The 23699-nt window shown below is 47.1% G+C and overlaps 1 protein-coding gene across 18 annotated transcripts in view; it reads left to right on the top strand.

The window, feature by feature from the left end:
* dlg1a (discs large MAGUK scaffold protein 1a) overlaps positions 1-23699 on the top strand; it is a 92415-nt gene that overhangs the window by 20844 nt on the left and 47872 nt on the right. For 9 of the 18 annotated variants that reach the window (XM_077015012.1, XM_077015010.1, XM_077015011.1 and 6 more), the window contains 2 exons: positions 12384-12551; positions 15606-15713. In XM_077015012.1, coding sequence (XP_076871127.1) covers positions 12384-12551; positions 15606-15713 — 276 coding nt within the window. Of the gene's footprint in view, positions 1-3055; positions 3307-12383; positions 12552-15605; positions 15714-22354; positions 23619-23699 lie in introns of those variants that run through there. The other 9 variants (XM_077015022.1, XM_077015019.1, XM_077015018.1 and 6 more) reach the window with 5 other exon arrangements.

The raw sequence follows: 23699 nt of genomic DNA, 5'->3' as shown, positions 1-23699 counted from the left end.
CCCTGGCCTGGTAAAAGAAAAAAGCTTGTGTGCTACCCTGTCATGCCCTGTCATGGAGTCGTTTTATCTGGGAATCATAATGCCCAGTCAGACTGCACACTACTGTTCTGTGTGTTGTGGAAGGCAGAGTAGGATTCAGTACACATTCACGCATGCTAACTCCTACTGGAATATATTTTCATAACTCATCATGCAAACATAATGAATGGTTAAGGTCAGGTGTACGTTCAATGAATAGTACTTCATTTCTCCAAAATCTTGTGATGTGGTTTTTCATTGTTATCAATTCTTCATGATATGTGGTTGCAGTGATTCATAGAGTAGGTGCTTTGGGGGTCGGTTTTGTCTTCATGGCGCCCATAACGGAGTGTGTGATGTCGAGAGGGGCCACTGAGTATATCCAGACCTTTTATGTTAAGTTTATTAGAAACTGTGGTGTTCCAAGGTGCGTACAGAGATGAGCTGAGTGACGTAAGCTACAGGAGGTTATGTACATTCTGGATCCTCCAGGTTTAATTCTCAGCCTGGCTGATCTTAAACACCACAATGAATGGCATCATGTTGGCCTTGCATTACCTGCAGAGCCTGAGCTGAAGCTTTTCTGTTACATTCATAAAGCTGCCTGTCCTTGTCAAATGTTCCTCTTTGCGGACCTGCCTTGTGAATGTGTAGAACTTCAGAGGAACATCTTGTGCTATCAGGAAAAATCCAATTATGAAACGAGCAGAATCGAGTGGAGAACAAGGTGCGTTGGGACGAGAGTGTCTGCTGGCGGGGAGGGCGCTCGTGCTCTTCCTCGCGCTCTTCCTCCCGCTCGCCACACGTAGCAGAACCGCAGATGCCATCACCAACGTTCAGCAATTTACCATCTAGATAGATTAGGCGCCGAGTCCCTCAGCCGCTCAGGAGATGGTGCGATTAGCATCGGGCCACACCTGCACGGGGACGCTTACCGAGTCGCACGCTCCGAAACGAATCGCTGAGCACACAGCTGCGCAGGACTGCGGCTTTGCCTTTAAAGCAGCAAGGTGAGGGTTACCGCTGCTGTTTCCCAAAGTACCTTGTGTCCTCCCTTCAAACTTGTGTGGAATTAGCACAGCATGGTGCTATGTGCAGCTGTTACACACACACGTAACATACTCACATAATTTAAATGGTACAACAAATGAAGAAGAGTGTCTGCTGTTGGAGGAGATTGGGTATTACAATGGAGCTCAAACCAGCTTTGTGTTCCTCTTCTGTGGCAGAGAAACCTATGTGGAAATTTGCCAAAGATGGGACTCGTCTAACATTTCAAGATTTGTTTGACGGCTCTGTGACTAAGGTGGTTGTGCGTAGTATGGCCACTCTCTCACTGCTGGGATGTGTACTATTAGAAGTTAAGCTTCAGTTGTAAAAGCACATTAAATGCATTACATCTTCCAGGCCTGTGTGTGTAAAGGGAAGCCAAAGTTCTGTTTGCTCTTGTGAGATCCTTTAGCCGCAGTTGTGTATTAGACTTGCTTTGTTGGTGGCTGGGTGCTGTGAGCAGGTGAGGTAGGAGAAGCCAAAGTGTCCCGTAGGAAAGTCGTCTTGGTTGCTTTCAGCACCTGATGTCAGAAGACAAACAGCACAGTGCACATACACAAACCTCCACTCTACATCTGTGTGGTAGACTGGCGCTTGCTTGCTTTTTGCTGTGATGGGCTTATATATGACCATAACCTAAAGGTTATCTTCAACAGTACACCGAAAGAGCTCCCTGCTGCATGCACTGCTGACAGTAGTTCATTACAAGGTCTTCTAGATCAGGTATGTCCCTGGATAAATTATTCTTCCTGCCTCCCTGAGATGTCTGTGGACGATATGGATGAGTGGTTCACGGTGAATGTCTGACCTGCTTAAACTGCTGACGCTACGCAAAAGCACACGCTGGAAACGTGCCTGCTTCGTCTCGCTCCGTCCACTTCAGTCCTCAATCTGTTGCAGAGCTTCTGGTGAATTTCCTGACTTTGCAGATTCGTGAAAGGCACAGAATCGAACTGTCATTCCTGTATATTTATGAGACGACGCCGTCACCGTTCGCTTTTGGCTCTCGGAGGTTTTACGTGCTGCTTCTGCTGCGTCTGACGCAGCGCTCCCTCGGCGGGGCGGTTCATCTGTCTGTCTGAGGTCATGTCAAAGCGCTGGAAACCCCAGTCAGATTCAGCATCCTCCTCCCTGCACATGTGTGTGTGACTGAAGCTATAACTCCTGTCCCCTCCCTGTTCCTCGCCTCAGAATGCTCCAGGGTTGCCCCGTGTGTTCCCACGCAGTGTTCCCGCTCCTGATAACATTACACTTCTCTCCATTGGACTGTGTGTAATGAGCCCCCCCCCTCCCCCTCCCCACTGCAGTGGCTCGCCCCTCCCCCCTCCTCCACTCACTTCTCCTCTACCCTCTCTCTCCCTCCCTCTCTCTCTCTCTCTCTCCTCTTTTTTCATTTTGGTCTCTCTCCCTCTCTGCCTCTTTATCTTGCTGTGCCTTGTTTGTGTAGTCTCTTGGCTAGGCGAGTGCCCTAGCATTCACTCTGTCTCTGTCTCTGTCTCTCTGTCTCTCTCTCTCTCTCTCTCTCTCTCTCTCTCTCTCTCTCTCTCTCTCTCTCTCTCCCTCCCTCTTCCTCCTCCTCCTCCTCTCCGGCGACACTAAGCCATGTCCAAAGCAGCTCTTAGGCAGGTGAAAGGGCGGTAGCACTGAGCTGACGGATCGCGTGCATGCTCTGCTGGAGTGGAGGTTCCCCGACTTGAGACCATCGCTGTCCACCGCTGCCCTCTAACCCCACCCACTCACAAGCCCTCCCCCTCCCACCCACCCCACCCCCACCCCACCCTCCGGTCCGTCGTCATCCCACCCAGTGCAGGACGCCTCGCGGGCAGCATGGCGGCTGTGGAGCTGCCCGCCGAGTTCATCTCTCTGGGAGCACACTGACCCGAGGCCAGCTGCAGACCAGGGGACGGGGCATTAAGTCGCCAGGCTCCCGTCACTCAGCTGGACGAACGCTGCGTGCCGGTGCCCCTGTTACCACCCCCCACCCCTCCCCCTCCCCCCAGCAACGTGGCCGGCACCGTGCACGGAGCAGCTTAGCGATGAGGGTGCATGTCAAGACCAAGCGGCAAGCAGTGTTGGAGGACGAACTTGTCCCGGATCTCCATCGCTGATGGATCGAAGAGTTAAGGCACAGAGAGCATGTCTCCCAGGATCAGAAACTTGGATTGCATTACCCCAATGTTGTGCCACTGTAAAGTAGCATGCACCAACAGCACCATCTCGCTCATGTTTGGATGCAAGGTAGGAAAAAGACCAGCATCCTTTCTTCCCCTGTCAGACATGCGTTTGTGACTAGTTCTGTTCTGTCAGTCAGACATGACAGTTGTGTCTTGGTAAGGATCATAATGTCGATTGAAAGAATAATCCTTTCAGTGGATACGAGATATGCATATGATTCAGATTAGCTGTGAATATCAGTAGTGTTTATTATTTAGTGCAGTTACAAGCACAAGCTCTGCTGCTCAGCACTTCCCCTGCAGGTTTGCGTGATCCTTCTGGCAAAATGTGAAGTGTCTGATTGCTGATGCTGACGGATGTGTGAGCTTGTGACCCCCAGCACATTCCAGCAGCTCGTCCGGAGAGGCTGGACATCACTGGGCACCTTTGGGAAGCCCAGCCAACACTCCTGGTTTCATTTTCACCTAGGAGTCTTAACAGTGTACGGGTCTTCCTAAAGATGCAGGGCCTCTTTGCTGGAGTTTTCCAGGCTTACTGAAAAGAGAAAAAAAGGAATGGCATGTTCCTTTAGTTACATAACTGTCTGGTCCCTCGGCGACCCAGTTACTCCTAGTGCACGTGATATGCCTTTGCAGAAAATTCACTCATCCCAATCGGGGTCCTCATTCCCGTTGGGATCCTCAGGCATCGGGGGCCTTGTGTTCTTCTCTAGCATCTGGGAATTAAAGCAACACCCTGACTGTGTCGTCAAACTCGTGCTCTTTGCACGTATGGGGGCTAAAGGATTTTCCTGTTACCATGGACGCACCCGTCTGCACTTTTGAGTGTTATGAAACTGGCGGTTCAGTGTCTGCCCTACTTTTTTCTTCTTTGTTTTTTATAGACCGTTATGCTTCTAAATGATTGAAACGCCAAAAAGTCACATTTTAAATACTCTCTGGACACCCAGAACAGAAATGCCCCTTCATCTTAAATTATAGCCTGTGAAAGAAAATGGCGCCCTAAGTGTTTGCCGGCATCATATTAATGTATCGGTAACACTCTGTCCCGAGTAAATTGGTTTGTGATGTGATGTAAGCACATTGACTAACAGATAAAATCAATGTTGCACCGTGTTCATTTGTGCAGTAATATCTCAGTGATTGCCGTTTAAGTCAGAATCATATTTCAAAATTGTATTTTAAATGGAATAAACGTTTCTTGCTGCAGAAGACGTAGCTGTGTCTGTGATAGTGGAACAGCTTCACTGAGCTGCAGAAGACATTGTAGCTGTGTCTGTGATAGTGGAACAGCTTCATTGAGCTGCAGAAGACATTGTAGCTGTGTCTGTGATAATGGAACAGCTTAATTGAGCTGCAGGAGACGTTGTAGCTGTGTCTGTGATACTGGAACAGCTTCATTGAGCTGCAGGAGACGTTGTAGCTGTGTCTGTGATAATGGAACAGCTTAATTGAGCTGCAGGAGACATTGTAGCTGTGTCTGTGATAATGGAACAGCTTAATTGAGCTGCAGGAGACGTTGTAGCTGTGTCTGTGATAGTGGAACAGCTTCATTGAGCTGCAGGAGACGTTGTAGCTGTGTCTGTGATAATGGAACAGCTTAATTGAGTTGCAGGAGACATTGTAGCTGTGTCTGTGATGGTGGAACAGCTTCACTGAGTAGCGGTTGATCGGGGCTTCTTGAGTATAACAACTTAAAATAGCTCATAGTCAACGTTTGTAACCTTCCTGGTCTCTGAGCAGAGTATAACGCAGTGTATAAGTAAGAGTGTATCGCAGTGAATGAAGACGGTGTGAGGGTGAGCACCTGAAGGCTCTCTAAATAATATGGCACGCCAGGAGCCGAGGCTGCTTGCCTGTCCTGCTAAGCGACAGTAGAAGTTGATCTCTCTCCTGACGCCCGAGTCTGTAAAGTCTAATGGGTTCCTGAGGTTCTGCGAGCTGCACATTCAGCACGACACGTTCTCTCATAATCCAGCTGGGCCTGTTCCCTTTTCTGTCTTTCAGCAGGACACTGTTGTTTGCAGGGTGACACACCACAGTATCATACACAGATCTTTGATGGTTTTACGTCCATTCAGAACATTCTTCCTGGTCCTGCAAAAACGAAGCTAAGCAAATTAACATAACAGAAAGCTCGATTTGCATATACTAGCAGAACCTGTGAACCTAAAGTATAGAGGATTTATTAGGATTTTGAAGGCCTTCATACCTGCTCAATTGGATGGCACTGATGTCCAGTGAGAAGCTACAAATTAGTTTGAGTACTAAAAGCTGTCAGCAAAGTGCAGTGATGACAAATGACAGGGAAAAATAATTTGAATAATGTTTGGGCTGATGAGCAGTGAATTGTAACCCCCTCCTCCATTTTAGACATTTCATGGACTTATTGTCAGTGTTTGTGCTGTAATTACTTTAAAGGTCTTGAGAATATCTGAAATATTCTGCTTTTATTATTTGGCTTTATTCAGGCCCCCCTGAATAAACGCATGATTCACCAGACAACTATATTCATAAATATCACACTGGCACAGTCAGTCAGATTTTAGATTTTAGATTTTAAGTGGTTATGATTGGTAGGATTTGTAATGGATATCATTGGTAGGATTTCAAGCGATGTGATTTGTGTTGTTCCATGATGTGTTTAAGCCCTTACCACCAGCCCAGTATTTTAACCATACCTGCCCCTTTCTACCACCACACGCTACATTTCCAGTGTACACTATGTATCGGCTGTTTGTGGTCCCCAGGGCACGGTGCAGTAGACGTGCAGTAAACACTCACCTCGCCAACGCACCCGTGTTGTCTGCTCTAGGTTTTAGCGTAGACACAGGTGTGCTGCTTGGTAGACCTGCTTTCTGCGGTGTACTGTTTTCCACTGTCATTTGACTATTTCCTTTTAGTCCCTGTTAGGAAGCACTCCACTATGTCCTCGTGAGTATTAGCTATGCTTTCGTTCGGCTGTTCGCTGCTTGCCTGTGGAGCTGTTTATTGCTTCAGCTAAGCCAGCCCTGTCTTTTCACCACCTCCAAAACCCCACCTCACGTGTGGCATCAGCATCATGTGGTCATGGCGTGGCCATGTTTCTGATGTTGACGGGATAAACATATTTCCAGTTTGTTTTCTCAGACTGAAACAAATTGCGAAAAGCATTTAATGACGCACCTGTTTCAGGCACATTTCACCTTATGCTGACTGTGAAAGGGTGAATGGGTAGCCTTTCTGTGCTCACGTTGTTCTGTTCGGGGGATACATCCAATCAGACTCACAACATTTCACTCTGTTAAATTCTACCGTGGTTGCATAACTGCCGATGGATTACACTTGTTAAGATTCTGTTGATGTCAAGTTTAGAGTTGTGTAGAGGGATAATCAAAGGCTGAGAAATGAGTAGAAATTGAATTCTTTTACTAGGCATGATTCTGCATTGGTATATACCTCGAGGCACACAAACTAGGAGTGAATGCGCAAACACTGTCTCTCAGGTTATCTGGCTAGATTATCTGCATATGGTGTAACTCAATGTAGTCAATATATTGATGAACATTTTAAACAACGAAAACCACAAGCAGCAATTCAAGTTTTAATAGTAATTGCTGAAAAGATTGTTGATATGTTAAAGTTAAGATATTAGACTAGAAAAGTTGATGATGAGTTTGCTTTTCTTCTGGAACATTCCAACTTAAGAAGGTCATAAAGAGAAACACGTCCGTACAAACGAACTTTCCTGTTAAGTGATTTCTTACATTTCCAGAAAACATCTGTGGTACTGCTGCATAGTATATAAAAATAATACATTATTATTGTAGCACTGCATGTTGCAATTATAATTTGCAGATCAATATCTTTAATGAACCTTTAATGTGATATATTAGGTAGCTCTGCATTATTGTGAGGAAAATCTGGCTAATTGCTGCATCATGTGAGTGCGGGAATCCATCGAACCATCACCGAGCACTGATGTGGAGTTTCTACGATTGACAAGTTTGTTTCTTGCACAAAACGCACAAATCTGATATGTTGGAGGGCAGATTTGCATATTGCAATCTTTTTCAAATTAGATTTTGTGAACGGCAGTGTTGCGATAATAGAAAAACAGTCCATATATTATTCAGCCCTAGTTCTTGTGATGTTGCCTATATCATCATCACTGCTATGGTAATATACTATTTTGTCTAGTCATTTTATATCAAGAAAGTAATCTCCATTGGATATCCTGATTATTTACCATCGCTGAAATTATGCATCATGGCACTTCATTCCAATTTCTTACATTACATTAGAAACACTTTTCTGAGTGTTAAGGATGGTCTACCCTTTAATTTTGTTAAGAGTAGGTTAAATCTTTCTTTAATGGAGGCAAAGTGTTCTCACTTCTTTTCTGAATTACACCAGCCACATTACATAAAGTGTTTTAGAATTGATCCACCGAAGTCTCTGCCGCCTCCAGTGTTGGTCAGCTGATGGGAGATTCCCATGGAGATGTGGAAGCCAGCCACAAACAACGCCATGCGGGTAGAGGGTGTCGGATCACGGGTGAAAGACGAAGCTTTCGTCAGATGATCACTACACGATGCTCTGTCTTTACGGAGGCCTTGAGATCCCCCTGAGAGCTACTGCTGGCACTAGAGTGTGGAGGGGTGGTCCTGGTGTTGTGCTGGAGATGCAGCACTGCGTGCAGCTGTCTGTTGCCCTTTTGCTGTGCACAAAGGTGAAATTGCCCCCACCCTCCCTCATAGTGGATTTAACAACATGTCCTTTGGGGGTTTAATTTTAGGTTTTCTTCAGGGGCAGGAGGGAGGCGGGGAGGCCATATTTCCTGGATCGACAAGAGGTGGAAACTATTTTAAATCTGCACACTGATGGCACTTGGACTATTAAGATGTCAGTCTCAGGATTCCTCCCTGTCTGAGGCCGGTCACAAAGCTGCTTTAATAATCCTTCTTCTCTCTTTGGTCTCACTGTGTGTTCTGTTGACCGGACAAAGGTCAACATCAGAGGCAGACATGCCATTACACGTGGGACTGTCACTTAATTTTGGTTGTGGTGTGTGTGGGTGTGGGTGTGTGTGTGTGTTATAAAAAATATATACATAAGTACAGCATCTCAAGGTTGAGTTGTCCTTTGTCATCTCATTAGATGACACTAATGGCTAGATGACTGCGCGGTATACCTCCCCCGTACAAAGTTCAGTTACAGTGATCTCATCTTACTCAGTCATGCTTCTGTCCTAATTATGCCGATTATGGGTTTATTATGCAGACCATGCAGTTCTTGGATTTTGTTGTGCTATATGTGGATAGAGGCTATAGTTTTGGCTTTTCACTCCACCTGACAAAGGAGTGCTTTTCAAGGTGGGTTGTATCTGATTGACTGTAGTGGGACTGGTAGTTTGCTCTCAGCCTTGGTAAGCAGACAAGACCTCACAGCTTTATAGAAACTACAGCTGCAAACACAGCAAACCTCAGGGAGAAGACAGGGAGAAATGGGCTCTGGCCGAGCAGGGGACCTGCCACCATACATCTTATGAATTCATGTGGAAGCTTTCATACTGGTTTAGGGTCACAGCGCCGCACATCACCATTAGGAGAGGAAGTGTGTTCCGTGAGCCGGGAGTTGAAAGTACCATGGGTGGTCGGTTGCACTCCAGTTGGATCGAGAGGCTCAGGGTGAGAAGACTGACCCACCTCTGCAGCTCATTATCGGAGCAAGCTGGCCTCACAGGGGGAGTGTCTGGGGCTTTGGGCTGGACGCACCTGTACACCCAGCAGTGTAATGACCTCACCAGCAGGGCCTGGTTATCGCCAGTTTGCTCGCTGTACCAGATCTGTGGTGCTGCCATTTGTACGCACCTACGAGTTGTACCACCGCTGAATCGCCTGAGACATTCACAGGAGTGGACAGTCTCCGTCATTCAGTGGCGTGCACACATAGACATCAGGTGGTGCTAAAGCACCACCAACTCTGCCCTTTATCAACGAAAGTGCCCTTTTGAAACTTCGGGGGTTTTTTATTTATTTATTTTATTTATTTATTTTTTTTTATTATTATTATTATCATTTTACTGAGGTCGGTTTGAAATGATCTTTTGAAAACCTGAGCGATTAAAAACAATGCCCTGAAATGAGCCACCACCTCACACACACCCGACCTCTCTCTTCCTTTAACACCAGATGCGCTGCAGCAGCAGTTCAGTTCAGTGAGTGGATGGAAGCGTCTTCAGCACAGCACGCACGGTCACAGATAGACTTCTTCTCCCGTGCCCCACCAGCCAGGTCACATACACATCAAGTCAAATCGTACCGTTTGCCCTCTAATCCCAACATGAAATAATTTTCTTGTGCTGTGAAATGTCTCATACAGCACCAAACTACTCAGCATTTTTAGCCGACTGGTCACCTGATAAACTAGTCGCTCTAGCCCAAATCAATGATAGATAACGTGAGGACGACCACATACAAATAATTAAGGTAGAGTTTGCAAATCTATGTGTTAAGCTGAACGTCTTCTGTTGTATAGGTTTTGCTAGGCAACATAAATTAACACATTCATTTGTGAAAGAAGAAACGGGAAGTTCCCCATTACCTGTGAAAAATGTTGTCATGTAATGACAACACTCAGTAGCCTATAACTCCTCCTACTTTTTGGTCTTTTTATTGTCTTAATTGTAGGCCTACATTGATTTACTAATTGCAAAATATATGCAACAAGGCCTGCAGACAGTGGAGGGTAAGCAGAAGTTAACTGAAGGACTTAACAATGACTGTATATAGTTAATATTGGATATGGATTTTATCAGTTGGCTGCGTGACTTTTCTCCATTGAAAACTCACGTTTAGAGAATGTTACAAATAAAATGTCAAATTTCATACAACATGTGCTTGTAATTTTTTTATAATTAAGTGTTCCACGTGCGCTAAAAAGTGCCCTCCCATCACCCCCCCCCCCCCCCCCCCCCCCCCCGCCCGAGCACTTGCCCCCCTAAATGTCTGTGCACGCCACTGCCGTCATTAGAACTGCACCTGGGGTGGAGAACGTCCCCGCTGTCCACGTACTGATCGTTTTAGTGTAGTGCTTTGCAACACCGTGCTGAGGAAACTGAAAGTGTGCGTCTTTGAAATAAATACCACATCTATACTGCGTAGATGCATTTCAGCATTCAGATACACAGTGAATGATTCACAAGCCCAAAGCACTGCAGAACTGTAGATGCTGAATGTGATGCTGTTAAATATCATTTACATCATGATGGGAGATGATGTGAGATGGCACACAGGTAACAAAATGTCAATTGGAGCTCCTAGTGGGGAAAAAATAAGACCATGCAAACACTTTCAGGAGAGGAAATTTGCATTTAGCTGCAAGCTTAACCTATATCAACCTATATCAAGTTTTGATAATGTTCCACTTGCAATTTGGTAGACCGGCTTGCAGCAAGGCTGGGTTGATGATGGGCCTTGCTTTGGGCACATGCTTCGGGCCCTGGGGAGACGCGGGCAGCAGAGCCGGAGGGGGTGGCATGCCCAGGGAGCTGCGAGCAGTGGCATGAGACGCTCCAGCATGGCACGGAAATGAATCTGCTCTGCATGTGGGTCTGGAGTGACTGCAAGCTACTGTCAGCCTCGTGCGTGGACGGCTCTTTTCCGACTTGGACCTAGCTAACTTTATAGGTCTGGCCCACTTTGCTCCTGTGTTCTGGAGGAGCCACATTCCCTTCCGTGGCCTTGATATGATGGGAATACCTCCGCAGCACATTTTAGAAGTTTTGGGGTTGCCCTGTTCACGTAGAGGTGGGGAGAGATGGATGTGTATGGATATACGAAGACGCTGAATAATATAGGTCACCTCCTAGACTCTTGAGACTCCGTGCTACATGGGGCTGGGTTCATTACTGCAGTGTTTCCCATCTTAGCAGTCCCGCACGGTCATCAGTCAGGGAGTTTCTCCGGGGCCGCTGCCTTTGAACGGCCTCCTTTGGGAGGACCAAGCCTTCCCAGCATGCCTTGGCTCTGATTTATGCCACCAAGATACCAGGGTAGCACTGCAAAAATAGGTCTGGGGAGAAGATTCAAAATATGTTCAGAGTTTCTGAGTCTGGGAGGGTTGAAAAATGTGGGGTGTATTTCTGAACAGATTAATGTGGACATTCTCTTCAGTGACTCCAGCTGACAGCTGGTGAATGATTATTTTTTGGATGTATGGTAATACATATTGTTTAGAGGATGAGAAAAAAAAAGGAACAAATATGTTAGCCTATTTTTGGTGCTTTCTGGTCGTAATTTGTTGTCGGCATCCTAATGAGCTCATGGGCCTGCGGGCTGGAGCGAGTGTTGGTTGTATGTTATAGAGCGTTTAGTGGCGTGCTGTGTATACACCTGGGCTCCGTGAACAGACGAGATCAGGTCAGGATGGAGACGCAGCACGGAGGAGAGCGTTCTGTTTGATCTCTTGACATTCATCAGTGTGTTTTGCAAAGCTCACTCTGTGAGACTTTGATATTGCTCATTGCCTTCCTGTGAGATGAATATTAGTGTTGTGTAGTGTTTGTAACTCTCAGGTGTGTGTTAGACAGCTGGTTCCTTTTTTTCTAAATATTATTTCATTTTGAATGCATTCATAGAGCACTTTTAATAACTGATTTATGTCTGAAAGATGAACTAATGGAATGCTTGCTAAAGTTTTTTTTGGGGTCATACAACTCTTATACTCTTACATTTTTTAGTTAACATAGTTTGCTTGTTTTGTAGGGTTGGCCCAGAAACCACCATCGACATGCTGCTGACAGACTGATTAAATAGCCAATTAGCTAACCTGCTGAGAGGCAAAATGAAAGCTGTAAATGACACCTGGCAATCTGCAAACACAAATATGATTGTTGAAACGATGAGAAACGCGATTAACTTTTAATTGCAAAGCCATTTATCAGTCAGGCTAATTGGTGCAATAGTCCATCCACCATGTATTTCACTGTTATCGTGGTCCAGTGAACAGAATTATGGGAATGTCTTTCTCGAGAAGGGCACAGATGGTACTGTCTTCAAAATTGGCTGAGAGGGTGGTGGTCTCAGGCTACTGCGTGCTCATACTACACCGTGCGTCTTCTTGAACAAAGGCACAATATTTCCTTCTTTCCCCTTTCAGAAATACAGATACCAGGATGAGGACCCCACATCGCCCGCGGAGATCACCTCCGCCCGCCTCCCCGCGGACCTGCAGCCGCCCGAGCTGGTGCAGGTTGCAGAGAAGAACATCTCCCAGATCGAGAACGTGCACGGCTTCGTCTCCCATTCCCACATCTCGCCCATGAAGGTACGGCCCCTGCACGGCCTCCTCTGACTCGGGTCCGTTTCCTGCTGGCATGCCGTCTGGTTCAGTGTGTCATCCCAAACATGCGTACACAGTGAACACGTGTAGACGATGTGTGACTTTGTGGTGCAGTGCCCACGCATGTTCCTGCAGTTGCTTTTCACATCTGTAGACTGTATTATGAAGAGCATGTCAACCATCGCTCTCCTATGCTAAATTCTCATTATAATATGGACTCTTTTTGTCAAGGTTACATGTGGCATGACGCCAATGATTTGGCCCATGACAAAGGTATTGCCACACACGCAAGAGACCATACTACCTCCGAAACGTAGCTCACTCAGATACTACCAGAAAAGGCTGATCTGTAGGAGGAGTGCTTCAGCATATACTGTGGTCTTATTCTCATCCACCTCACAGATTGGACTCCAGCCAAGTGGACTGTGGCTATTCTGTGTGTAGCGGCGAGATGCATGTCTGTGATTGTGCTCACGTTAACACCCACATGCTGTGGGAATGCCTGATTACTGAAGTCCACAGTGAGATATATTATAGGAGAGGGTTTCAGCTGCTTGCAGGAGTGTCCCGCCGGACAGTGTCCCGCCGGATGAGGTGGACAGTTCCACGCTGGACAGTGTCCTACAGGGCAGTTCCGAGGTGGACAGTTCTGTGCTGTACAGATCACTGTAGTCTCCTTCATTCCTGCAAAGCTGTGCTCGTCACACCTGGGCTGAGCAGCACAGAGCAGCACCGATGCCTTCTTGCCCCCTCGTCCTCACACACTCACACGCTCATACACTCGCTCACACACTCGCTCCCTCACACACTCACACACTCGCTCCCTCACACACTCACTCACACGCTCCCTCTCTCACACGCTCCCTCTCTCACATGCTCCCTCGATCACACACTCACTCACACGCTCGCTCCCTCACACACTCACTCACACGCTCGCTCCCTCACACGCTCACTCACACGCTCGCTCCCTCGCACACTCACTTACATGCTCGCTCCCTCACACACTCACTCACACGCTCCCTCTCTCACACGCTCCCTCTCTCACATGCTCCCTCGATCACACACTCACTCACACGCTCGCTCCCTCACACACTCACTCACACGCTCGCTCCCTCGCACACTCACTCACACGCTCGCTCCCTCACACACTCACTTACATGCTCGCTCCCTCACACACTCACTCACACGCTCGCTCCCTCGCACACTCACTCACACGCTCGCTCCCTCACACACTCACTTACATGCTCGCTCCCTCACACGCTCACTCACTCACTCACTCACTCACTCACTCACTCACTCACTCACACATTTCTTCACTCATTCACACTCCTTCACTTGCTCACAAACTCACCTGCTTGTGTGGTGAGTGGTGGTGACCCAGCCTGCGCTATAGCTGGGTGGGTCTCCCTGCCTGCTGGCCCCAGCCACGCCTCCCTGTCTCTCCATTTCCCTTCTAATTCTTAGACAAGAGAACATGAGACTATAATGCATATTCCATATGCCATCATTCCTTTTCCTCTTTGGTTCTATGGTGGGAAAAGCTGTAGTGTTTAATATAGTTTAATATAGTGCTGCAGAGTGATTTGTTGCAAAGTCAAGCTGAAGAGGACATGATGGGTCTGACTTTTCCCTTAGAAAAGATTCTAGATGTCTGACCCCACCTTGTGGCTGATAGTAGTGAAACAACTTCTCACAAATACCATGCAACATAATGCATGTTTGAATTGGTTTTACATTAATCATATGTGTTTCAGTGTGTGCTGCCTAATCTAAAAACCAGTGTGAGATGTTGCATTTACTTTTGTGTAAAAGTGCTTTTCAGCTGCTGTTTTCGCTTCATCATTACCCTGCCATTTAATGCGTTGCATTAAGTGGGTTTAGCGGCGATGATCATTTAGCCAGTGGTCTGCTGTGTGCGCTGTTAAGCCTCAGCCTGAATGGAGATTGCACAGTCGTGCATGTTGTAGTCTACTGTACACAATGCACCACAACCCCCTCCACTCCCCTCGGCAAGCGGCTATTTAAAGAACACACTCTGTTTGCAGGCCAGTTACCAGATGGGCCCATTCAGGGTGTAATCTTTCAATTCTGCAACACAACCAGCATTATATTATCTTCTGGAGCAAAAGTACTTTTATATTGTGACAATGTAGATGTATTTAAACAGGCATGATTTGGAATGTAATTTCTAAGCGTTGTGAGCGTCTAAGTCCTAGCGGTTCGCCCCTGGCCGGGTTTCTGCGTCCACTCTCAGCATGCATTTGGCTGGAGTCCTCAGGACAGATGGAGATGACATCTTGTGCCGCTCCGGGCTGCCCGACTGAGCTCACCCGTGACTGGCCTGTGTACCTGCAGAGGCTTGAGAATGGCACGGTTGACATTCAGACCCACACAACTCCACTCAGACCCATTTAGACCCACACAACTCCGTTCAGCCCCACTCAACCCAAACATACTTTCACTCAGACCCCACTCAGGCACTCTGGATCCACACCTATTTTAGCTCAGCAAGATCACTGAGCCACCCACAGGGTCACCTTTCAAGCTCGCTTTGTAAACTAAACCAGATGTTGAAAAGTAACATCTAGCATGGTTGTCATCTTCAGCGTCGGATAAGAATATGCACACCCTGGACCCAGTGTGTCATAGCCGTGTAGTTTGGCATCAACCAATCATTGTCCTCCTCTTTCCTCCATGCGTTATGTTTTGTGGCCCTGTGGCTCACCCATCCTGTGGATTGAAGGCTGTGCTTCATATGTTTTCCATTCCATTCGTAATCTCCCCGCATATTTAATATTTCCGTCCCGCTCTGATGGCTTCATGGTGATCATCCTGTGCTCCAGCCATCCGTGAGCGTGCAGCTCGGTCTAGACTGTGCTGCAGCTATGGAGGTTTTGTCAGGCATCCTTCACAAAGCCGTCCCCTTTCAGGACGCCTGATAACTGTGTGTTCCTGTCGACCGCCGTGGCCACCGTCTCGGGTCCTGTGTGTTTCTCAGTCTGCTTGTGCTGTCCGTCACCCTGCGTGGTCCCTCTGTAGGTAGAGTCTCTGGAGTGCGTTTTTGATGGCACGCCTGCGGTAGGAGGAGAGGACCTGCCGGCCCCTGCCTTGTCCACGCTGTTTTCACGCGGCGATTCCCTCCTACAGGTAACCGTGCAGGGCTCCGCTCTACATCTATGGCCTCATTTGCATCTGTCTTCTCATTGGAGGGGTCCGTGTGGCACCCGCTTTAGATCCCAGAGGATCTCTGTACTCTTGTGGAGTGATGGATCACCTGCTCCTGAAAAGCAAAAGGGAAGAAAGCGTGTTACTTAGCACAAGATATGTGTGGTGCAATATTCTCTTCAGCCACTAGATGGCAAAGCTGTCGCAGGGCATGCTGACTATGAGTAGAGCTCCTTCTGTCTTGTGCAGTTGGGTGCGATGGTTCTGTTGGGTTCAGACGCTCCTGTGCTGGTGTACTCGTGCCCTTGGTTTACTCGTTTAATTCATAATGTACCACTTTGGGCTTTAATTCCTAGTCACCTAGGTCTGTTTCCAGGTAAGCCATGCCAACAAAGCCAAAGACATGGATTGCTAAAATAACCTGCTTTGTGGATCCATATTTTAACTGGATTTGCTACAAAGAAAACATTCGAAATTTGAGCTGTGGAACTGGACTTGCATGACAAAATTACCAAGCTGCATTTGCACACACAAGTGCGATTGTGGTATGCCTTCGGATATATTAATTCACACTGGTGAACATTGGTGTAGCATCATCAGAGGCTAATTCTGAATTATTTAATCAAAATTATTGAAATTTTTGTACTGTGAGAATACTGTGATTCATTTAAGCACTTGGGATTGATGAGGATTTTATATCGTGCGATAAGAAAGTGATTTGTTAGGTGGCTCATTTGCATTTTGCACCCACTGCAGTATCAGCAGTGCAGTGGTCAACATCGCGATAATGATTAATAAACGATATATTGTGCTGCTCTGAGTGACCACTCACTTGCACATGGTCTCAGTTTATCGTGCTTTGGCGTTTTCAGGGTCGGTGCTGAATTCCCTTTCACACTGAATGTGTTTTGACAGACTGGGGTTTTTTTGGGTTTGTTCTGGTGTTTATGTAACAGTACACTTTCTCAGTGGCTTGGGTCTCAGGCTGTTAGTTTTAAAGCCAGACGTCTCGTCACCCCCTGTTAAATCAAGGAGAGTCACTTTGCTTAGAGGTGAGGATTTATTTTATTTAACATGCTGGTATCATCAAGGCAAATTACATTCACTCACTTACCCAATGTTCTGGCTAGCTCTCCACATTATTAGGATATTAATTATGATCGGGCTTCTTAATCACAAGTCTGAGTGTTCCCTCAGAATATAGAGCAGCTTTCCTACCACCGTTAGAACATCAAGGCTACTTGCAACACAGACCTTCTATCGTTAGTCATTTCTGTGAAGTTTAGGTTGATTTCATATGTTTTTAGGGTTTGTCCGGCCACCCCATGTCTCATATTACAGTACACTTTTGGTTTTATTTTTAACCAAATATCACCAAGGTCAATGTTATTATGCAGGCATTCCATCATTAGTTCATTAGCTGAAAAATGAAATTGACAGTAGGCTACATGAAGATAATCAAATATGCAAGGAACATTTTCTGCTGTTTTTTTTTAGTTTGACAGTCTCTTTCATGCGGTGCGATCTTTTCTGCTCGTCATAAGTGATACAGGCGTATGTTTGGAGATGATGTGACAAGGGTACTAAGTGCATTAGCTCTGTTCAGCCACACTAAGTAATGGGACCTAAGAAGAGCCATTTCTGCTGCCCCCTGCCCTAAATTCAACAAGATAATCTCCTGTGCTGGGTTCGGTACAGTCCTGTGTCAACATATGACACTGCAATAGGTTCTGATGCATGGTGCTGTTGTCTTTCTGGAGTGTGTGCTTAGACACTTACACTTCTCTCCAAGTGTGTGCTGTTTTCATCTACTCTCTCTTCTCGGTCCTGGTGAAGTGGTCCGGCAGCGATTGGTTGTGCTCTCTCAGAGGTGAGCGGCCCATTTCATGGGCCTGAGGCCTCAGGCCTTCTGCTCAGACATTACAGCAACACACTCTTCCCTTAGCAGAGATGCCAGAACCTCTGTCTCTGGTTGAGATGCTGGTTACCAGTGCTAAGCGTCTCTCGGCACCTTCAGAGGAGTGATGTTCACCTTCCAGCACTGTGGCCTCACATGCTCACGACGAAAGGGCATGTGGTCAAACCTGAGCAAACTGGTTCCATTAGCATAAAATGAGCTGATTCATGGTGGTGGCTTCATTAGTGTTGCAGACCGTTTACTACACGGTAGCCTCTATTACTCTACATGCCTTCAAGTATTTTCTGGGGCATTTTATGTCTAACAGTAACACCTCCACTGAATCAAATGAAACGGTATACTTTAGACTTGGACATTTTTCCAGTGGCATTGTAGCTACAAGAGTAACTCTTTGCTCTTACTCTCAAACACAAACCAGCAAAACAAAGGTAACGATGCACTTCCAATTGTATATGAGGTGTGTGTGACTGTCAGGTACTTTATTACCGCTGAAATGTGACGTAATAAGTCATGACGTCTTATGGGTGCTGATTTCCGGTCTTGCTGTGAGCTTTTGACAGCATAATGGCAGTCATGTGACCCTGCGAGCTGCGTGGCCACAGACTGACCGTGCTGCCCTAACTCGTCGTGCCTCTGCTCCCTGCCCCATCCATCATGTCCTCTGCTGGTGTGTCCCTCTCTCCTGGTTATTTTGCCAGCAGAAAGCAGGAGCAGAGGACTGTAATGGGGGGGTGTCCTCCCAGAGGGGAGCAAGATGATGGTGTGATCCAGAGTCCCCAGCACTTCCGTGCAGGAGTCCCACTTCTCCTACAAGCCCTCTCACTGGATCCGGTCAAGGGTGGACGTTGGGTGAAAGGCTCACTCCAACCACCCTCTCCCTGGATGCTGAACGCTCTCTGCTTACCACACCACAGCTCACAGCTCCTTGAGGCGGAAAGCCCAGAGGGAGGCTCGTCCGGGACTCTCGTCCCCATCCTGAATGCTACTCTTGCGTACCAGTGCTGCTGGCTGATGTGCTCTCCTCCGTTTGGTACGCCAAGAAAATGGCCCGGTGCCTGCTGAGGGCGTCCTGGAGGAGTGGGAGGACCCGGGAGCTGCAGCTGCTGGTGGGTAGCCGGCGCTGGAATCGGGAGGCAGCTCGCAGGAAGGCATGCTGGCAAGCACCGCCTGCTCTATGTCAGCTAGCTTTGAGCTCTGCATGTAAATCAGCTCATCGGATGTGAGAGAGGGCACATATTCCGCTTACGCCCTCTACAGTGCTGAGGAACGTGGAACAACTTCTGGGCTGCTTCTTAGATTTGTGTGTGTGTGTGTGTGTGTGGGGGGGGGGGATTTCTTGCTCATTATCAGCACCTACCTGTTCCTCTGTGGTGTTGGTCATGGTTTAGAGACTGCTGCATTGTTTAGATTGGTTGTGGGGCTCTGACACATGTTTACAGAGGCTGGGGTATGACAAATTCCCCCTCAAAGCTCAAAAATGAATGTTATAGCCATGATGTGTCAGATGATGATGTGTATCTGATGTGTATCTGCAAACCCAGATAAACAGACTTTTCTGTTTAGTCTTGAACTCCTTTTTTGTTTGATTGTGACGTGCAGCTTGTAACTAGCCTTAGGTTGACGGTGCGCTTCTGTTGCTCTTGTGGAATGCAAATGCCCTTTAATTAATACATCCTTGCTTCATGTCACCCAGTTCTTCTCAGTGTCAAAGCACAATCATCAGTATTGTAGAACAAAGCATTTTGGACCCTTCCTCAAGCTCTTGTGGCTAGTTGTTTTATTGCTGTGCATGCTCAAGATGGATAAAACACGACGGTTGAAACTGGCTTCGTTCTTAGTTACTCCTTTCAGCAATTATTTACCTATTTTTGATAGAATGTATTGCAAAGTTTCTTTTGTTGATTATGGAGCTGGTGAAACCACAAAGTAATCCTGTGTGGTGAGAAATACGGCCTCTGCCCAGTCCTTCGTAACGTAGCGCCAAGCCCGGAAAGACGGGCAGTCAGAAATCTGTCTGTGAAATAAACGCCCATATCTCTCCTTGTTTACCTGCAGAATTCATTTGGTCCAGGGGGCTGAGAGCTTAAGCCCGTAGCAGGGCCTTGCTGAAGCACTCTGTCCTTGTATTGCGCTATCGATCGATGGCTTCAGGAGAGGGAGATGAAGAGAAGTTCGGGCACCACGAGGCGGTAAACGGAGGAGGCGGCCGCTGGCCCACAAGGCCTTTTGTAAGTGGGCCTTTTAGTCTTTCCGCTGCTGGTGTGTGTGTGTGTGCGGAGGAAAGAGATTAAAGTAAGATTGGCTGTGGTATTCGACAGGAATGATCCAGTGTAGTGGTGTTCTGATAACAGAGTGGAGCACGTCTCACTGGTCGGGTTAGTTCAGATTACTGGTGAAAAATTGTGATCGGTAGTGAGGATGTCTGCCTTCTCCCTGTGCTTATTTGGTTTGCTAGAGGAAAATGAGTGGCTTGTGTTTGTAACATGATTTCCAAAGTGGAAAGGCTTCTTAAAAGGTGCACATACCCCATGTGCAGGAGTGAATGCATAAACACATAAAAAGATGTGTGGTTCATATATAGGCATTATAAAAAGAAGCATGTTTGCGTATCAATATTTTTGGAATTTTTTGTTGGACGCAGTAAACAGCTGCTATGTAACCTACCACTCTTAAAGGAAAATGGTCAACACTCCACCACATTTAGATTATATCAAAGCTGCTTTTATATGAGGGGAAAAGCCCCTCTTCTTATTGGAGAGCAATGACCTATAGACATAAACTGACAGACAGCAACTGAACCATTTAAAAATCTACATTTGAGCTGGCATAGGACATTTACCAAAACCATTGCAGGCATCTAGACGGCGAGTTGTCTGCTGTAGCTTGCTTGTCTGGTCAGTGTTTTTCCTGCAAACCATTAATAGACACTTGGTCACGGTCATTTCCATTTCTTAATGCTGCTAGAGGTTCCATGCTAAGCTAGTATTGGGTGTTCCTCTCAGACGCTAGCCAGCACTTAGCTACCATAACTATTTGAGGGCTGCAAAAAGAAGCAAGCCAAGCAACGCAGTGAGATGGTTAGTCGAGACTGTGTTAAAGCTTTATGGTTGTAACTTAAGCTGACGACAGATTGGAGGATTGGCATTCTGCATTAAAGGTGAGCACAGAGAAACATCATCTGTGCTCCTTGGAGAACCAGACCAAAAGCATTATGCTTATATCTACTTAAATCAGTATAATGCAGTTTAGTGCAACATGCTCAGGTAGTGCTAGTACCTAATAATAATAGTTGTTGGTATAGCACTGTGTTTAGCAACTCTGCTTCATATTATACCGATAAGACTCCTAACCCTACATTCACTTACCACTGTAACTTGACTTAAATTGCAAATCACTCTGGAAAAGAGCATCTGTCTGCCAAATGCAGCATATATAAGTTCTTAATTTTATAGGGCAATTTATGGAAATGCAATTGTATAATAGGAAAAAACTACTTTTAATCCCATGTTAAATAAGCAGTGATGTGCTCATATCGTGTGAAGAGTCTTGAGACTTTGGAGTGGTTATTCAACACCTGCCCGTGTGTGTTTACAGCATCTAGGTCACGTGGGAACAGGGAACAGCACCAAATCAGTGACCCAGGCCACTGGATCTGCACCAGCATGTTCATGAAATATTAATGCCTGGGGTTTTGGTTGTGTTTTGTTTTAATTGGTGCTGAATTATTGAGACATCCCAAAATGTATTGGGACCAATTTGAAATGGGAAGTTATCATGTAGAGAGATTAATGTAGACTGCTTTAGCATCTGAATGTGGATATTGGGCATGACCTCCTGGTTGGTTTCACTAACAGGGCAGCCATAGTGATGCATACTGCCACCTACAACTGGGCAATGTGGTTGAAAGTTCCTGTCATGATGATCAGATGATCAGTGTATGCTGGATTTAGAGTTGAACATAAATTTTGTAACATACAACTCCCCTTTAATATGATGTATAATTAATTCTGATTTAGGAATTATACTTGACCATATTGCATACCACAGAAATCTCTTCGTGTACAAGGTTCTTGACTGCTTTTAGCATATCACCCAACATTAGCTTAGCATGTCAAACATGCTTCACATATTAGCACCTATGATTTCCTTTAAAGCTTTGATTTTAGGGTTTTTTCTAAAGAACCATATACCGACACCAATATTTATTGTATATCAAATCCAAAATAATAGGCTCTGTAACCATATAGCAAACCCAGATAATTTATGTGCTCTATTTCAAACTAAGCTAACCGCTACCTGGTGCAACGGTTTGTGCTGCTTTGTTTCTTGAGCACAATTCAGTGGCGGGCAAGGCGGTGCACATGCTCCGTGGGGCTGCCCGCTTTATTTGATGTGAAAGCTGTTGCCATGGTTTTGGTCCTGGGGGAACAGAAGCACAAGCTGTGACAATGTCTGTTACCTCATTTGACACCTGTGGCACCTCGGATAGTTTCTGCTGCTGCACGGGCTTCTCAGGCGGGCTGAGGAGCAGAGGCTCGCCCCGCTGCACGCTTGCAGGCGTTGTGTGCACGTTAACATGGGCATGTGGTTATTTTTGAATTTGCTTTCCCTTTTTTTTTTTTCTTTCCTTTCCCTGCCCGCGAAGACACAGCCTGTTGTCTCCCCCTCACTGAATCATGCGTGCGCGGTAGATGGAGAGAGAGAGAGAGAGAGTCCGCAGTGTGAACACGGATCCGGATCACGAGGAGCGGCCGGGCAGCATGGGCTCATGTGCTGAGCGAGGAGCGCTCATCCTGCTTTTGGATTTTGCCCCCCTGGCTGGATCTTCCTCGCCCGTGGTCCTGACATCCCTTTGTCTCTCGCTCGGGATTCGTGAGTATGTTCATTAGCACCGGAGTTTTGGTGAATGTGCATTGTTCACACCTTTTTTAAACAAGGACGCTGTTTGCTTCAACTGCCAGGAGAGGGGGGGGGAATCTGTGGCTTTCCAGTGACGAGACTGGGTGGTTCTGCTGAGCTGCTGTGCAACTGTCCACCTACTCCCAGAGGAGCCATGTCTAGGAGGAGAGACCATATCCCTAGTCTTCTTTATTCTACATAGCACCGCCCTGAATGCAACCATTCATATTTAATGTGCCCAGCAAGGCTTTCTGTTGCTATTAAGAATGTGCTGTGATTGATAACCTGTTCATGGCCAGTCCAGTAGCCCTAGTCCATTTAGATTAAGAATCCCTAGGGGAGTCTATGGGCTTTCGCCTGCAACACTTGCCTGATAATTGAACCCATTTCCTGCCTCTCCAAGCTCTTAGAGTTCCCCTCATGCAGAGAGAGCTCCCCGTCCCAGCATTGATCCTCACTCAGGTCTCCAGTAGTCTGGAGCCGGACCCCAGGCTGGCGTGGACGTCTCGCGGGCAGCGCAGGCTCCTCCGTCCTTCTTTTTTCCCACTCTGCCTCTGGTTAGCATGAGGCTGCTGTTCGCTTGACCCCTCGCTAGTCCAGCCGTGCCAGGTTTGCTGACTGCAGGCGGATGGGCTTTGGACTCGTGTTCTCCGGCTCGCTTTTGTGTTGTGCATCTGTGAAACTCAGGAGAGGATGCTGTAACTTTACCCAGGTGGGGCCCCCCCTCCTCCTCTTCCTCCTCCTCCTCCTCCGTTGCCTCTCTGTCACCTCGCACCGCGTTTCCACACCGGCCCGTCTCTGCCCCGTAGCCGTCGGAGTGCCGCTCCAGCCCTGAAGGACGCCGGGCGGCCACCATGAACTACATCTTTGGCAACAGCACGCTGTACCCGCGGGGCGGCCGGGCCAACGCGGCCGCGGGTCACGGGGCCCCCGGGCCCAAGCAGAGGCAGTGGGCCAAACGCAGCTCCAGCGAGGACCTGCCCGCCTCCTCCTCACGCTGGCAACAGCTGCTCACCTTCTTTACACGCCGCAATGCCTTCAGCGACTGCATCACAGCGGGAGCCGGCCAGGTAAACTCCACCATGCCTCCCGCCTGCCGCGGGCTGCCCGTACGCCCAAAGTGTGTAGGTTCTCCGTATTGTTACCACTTC

This window comes from Brachyhypopomus gauderio, chromosome 8 (assembly GCF_052324685.1).
Source record: "Brachyhypopomus gauderio isolate BG-103 chromosome 8, BGAUD_0.2, whole genome shotgun sequence".
Classification (NCBI taxonomy): domain Eukaryota; kingdom Metazoa; phylum Chordata; class Actinopteri; order Gymnotiformes; family Hypopomidae; genus Brachyhypopomus; species Brachyhypopomus gauderio.
This window is presented reverse-complemented; position numbering and strand designations above follow the sequence as displayed.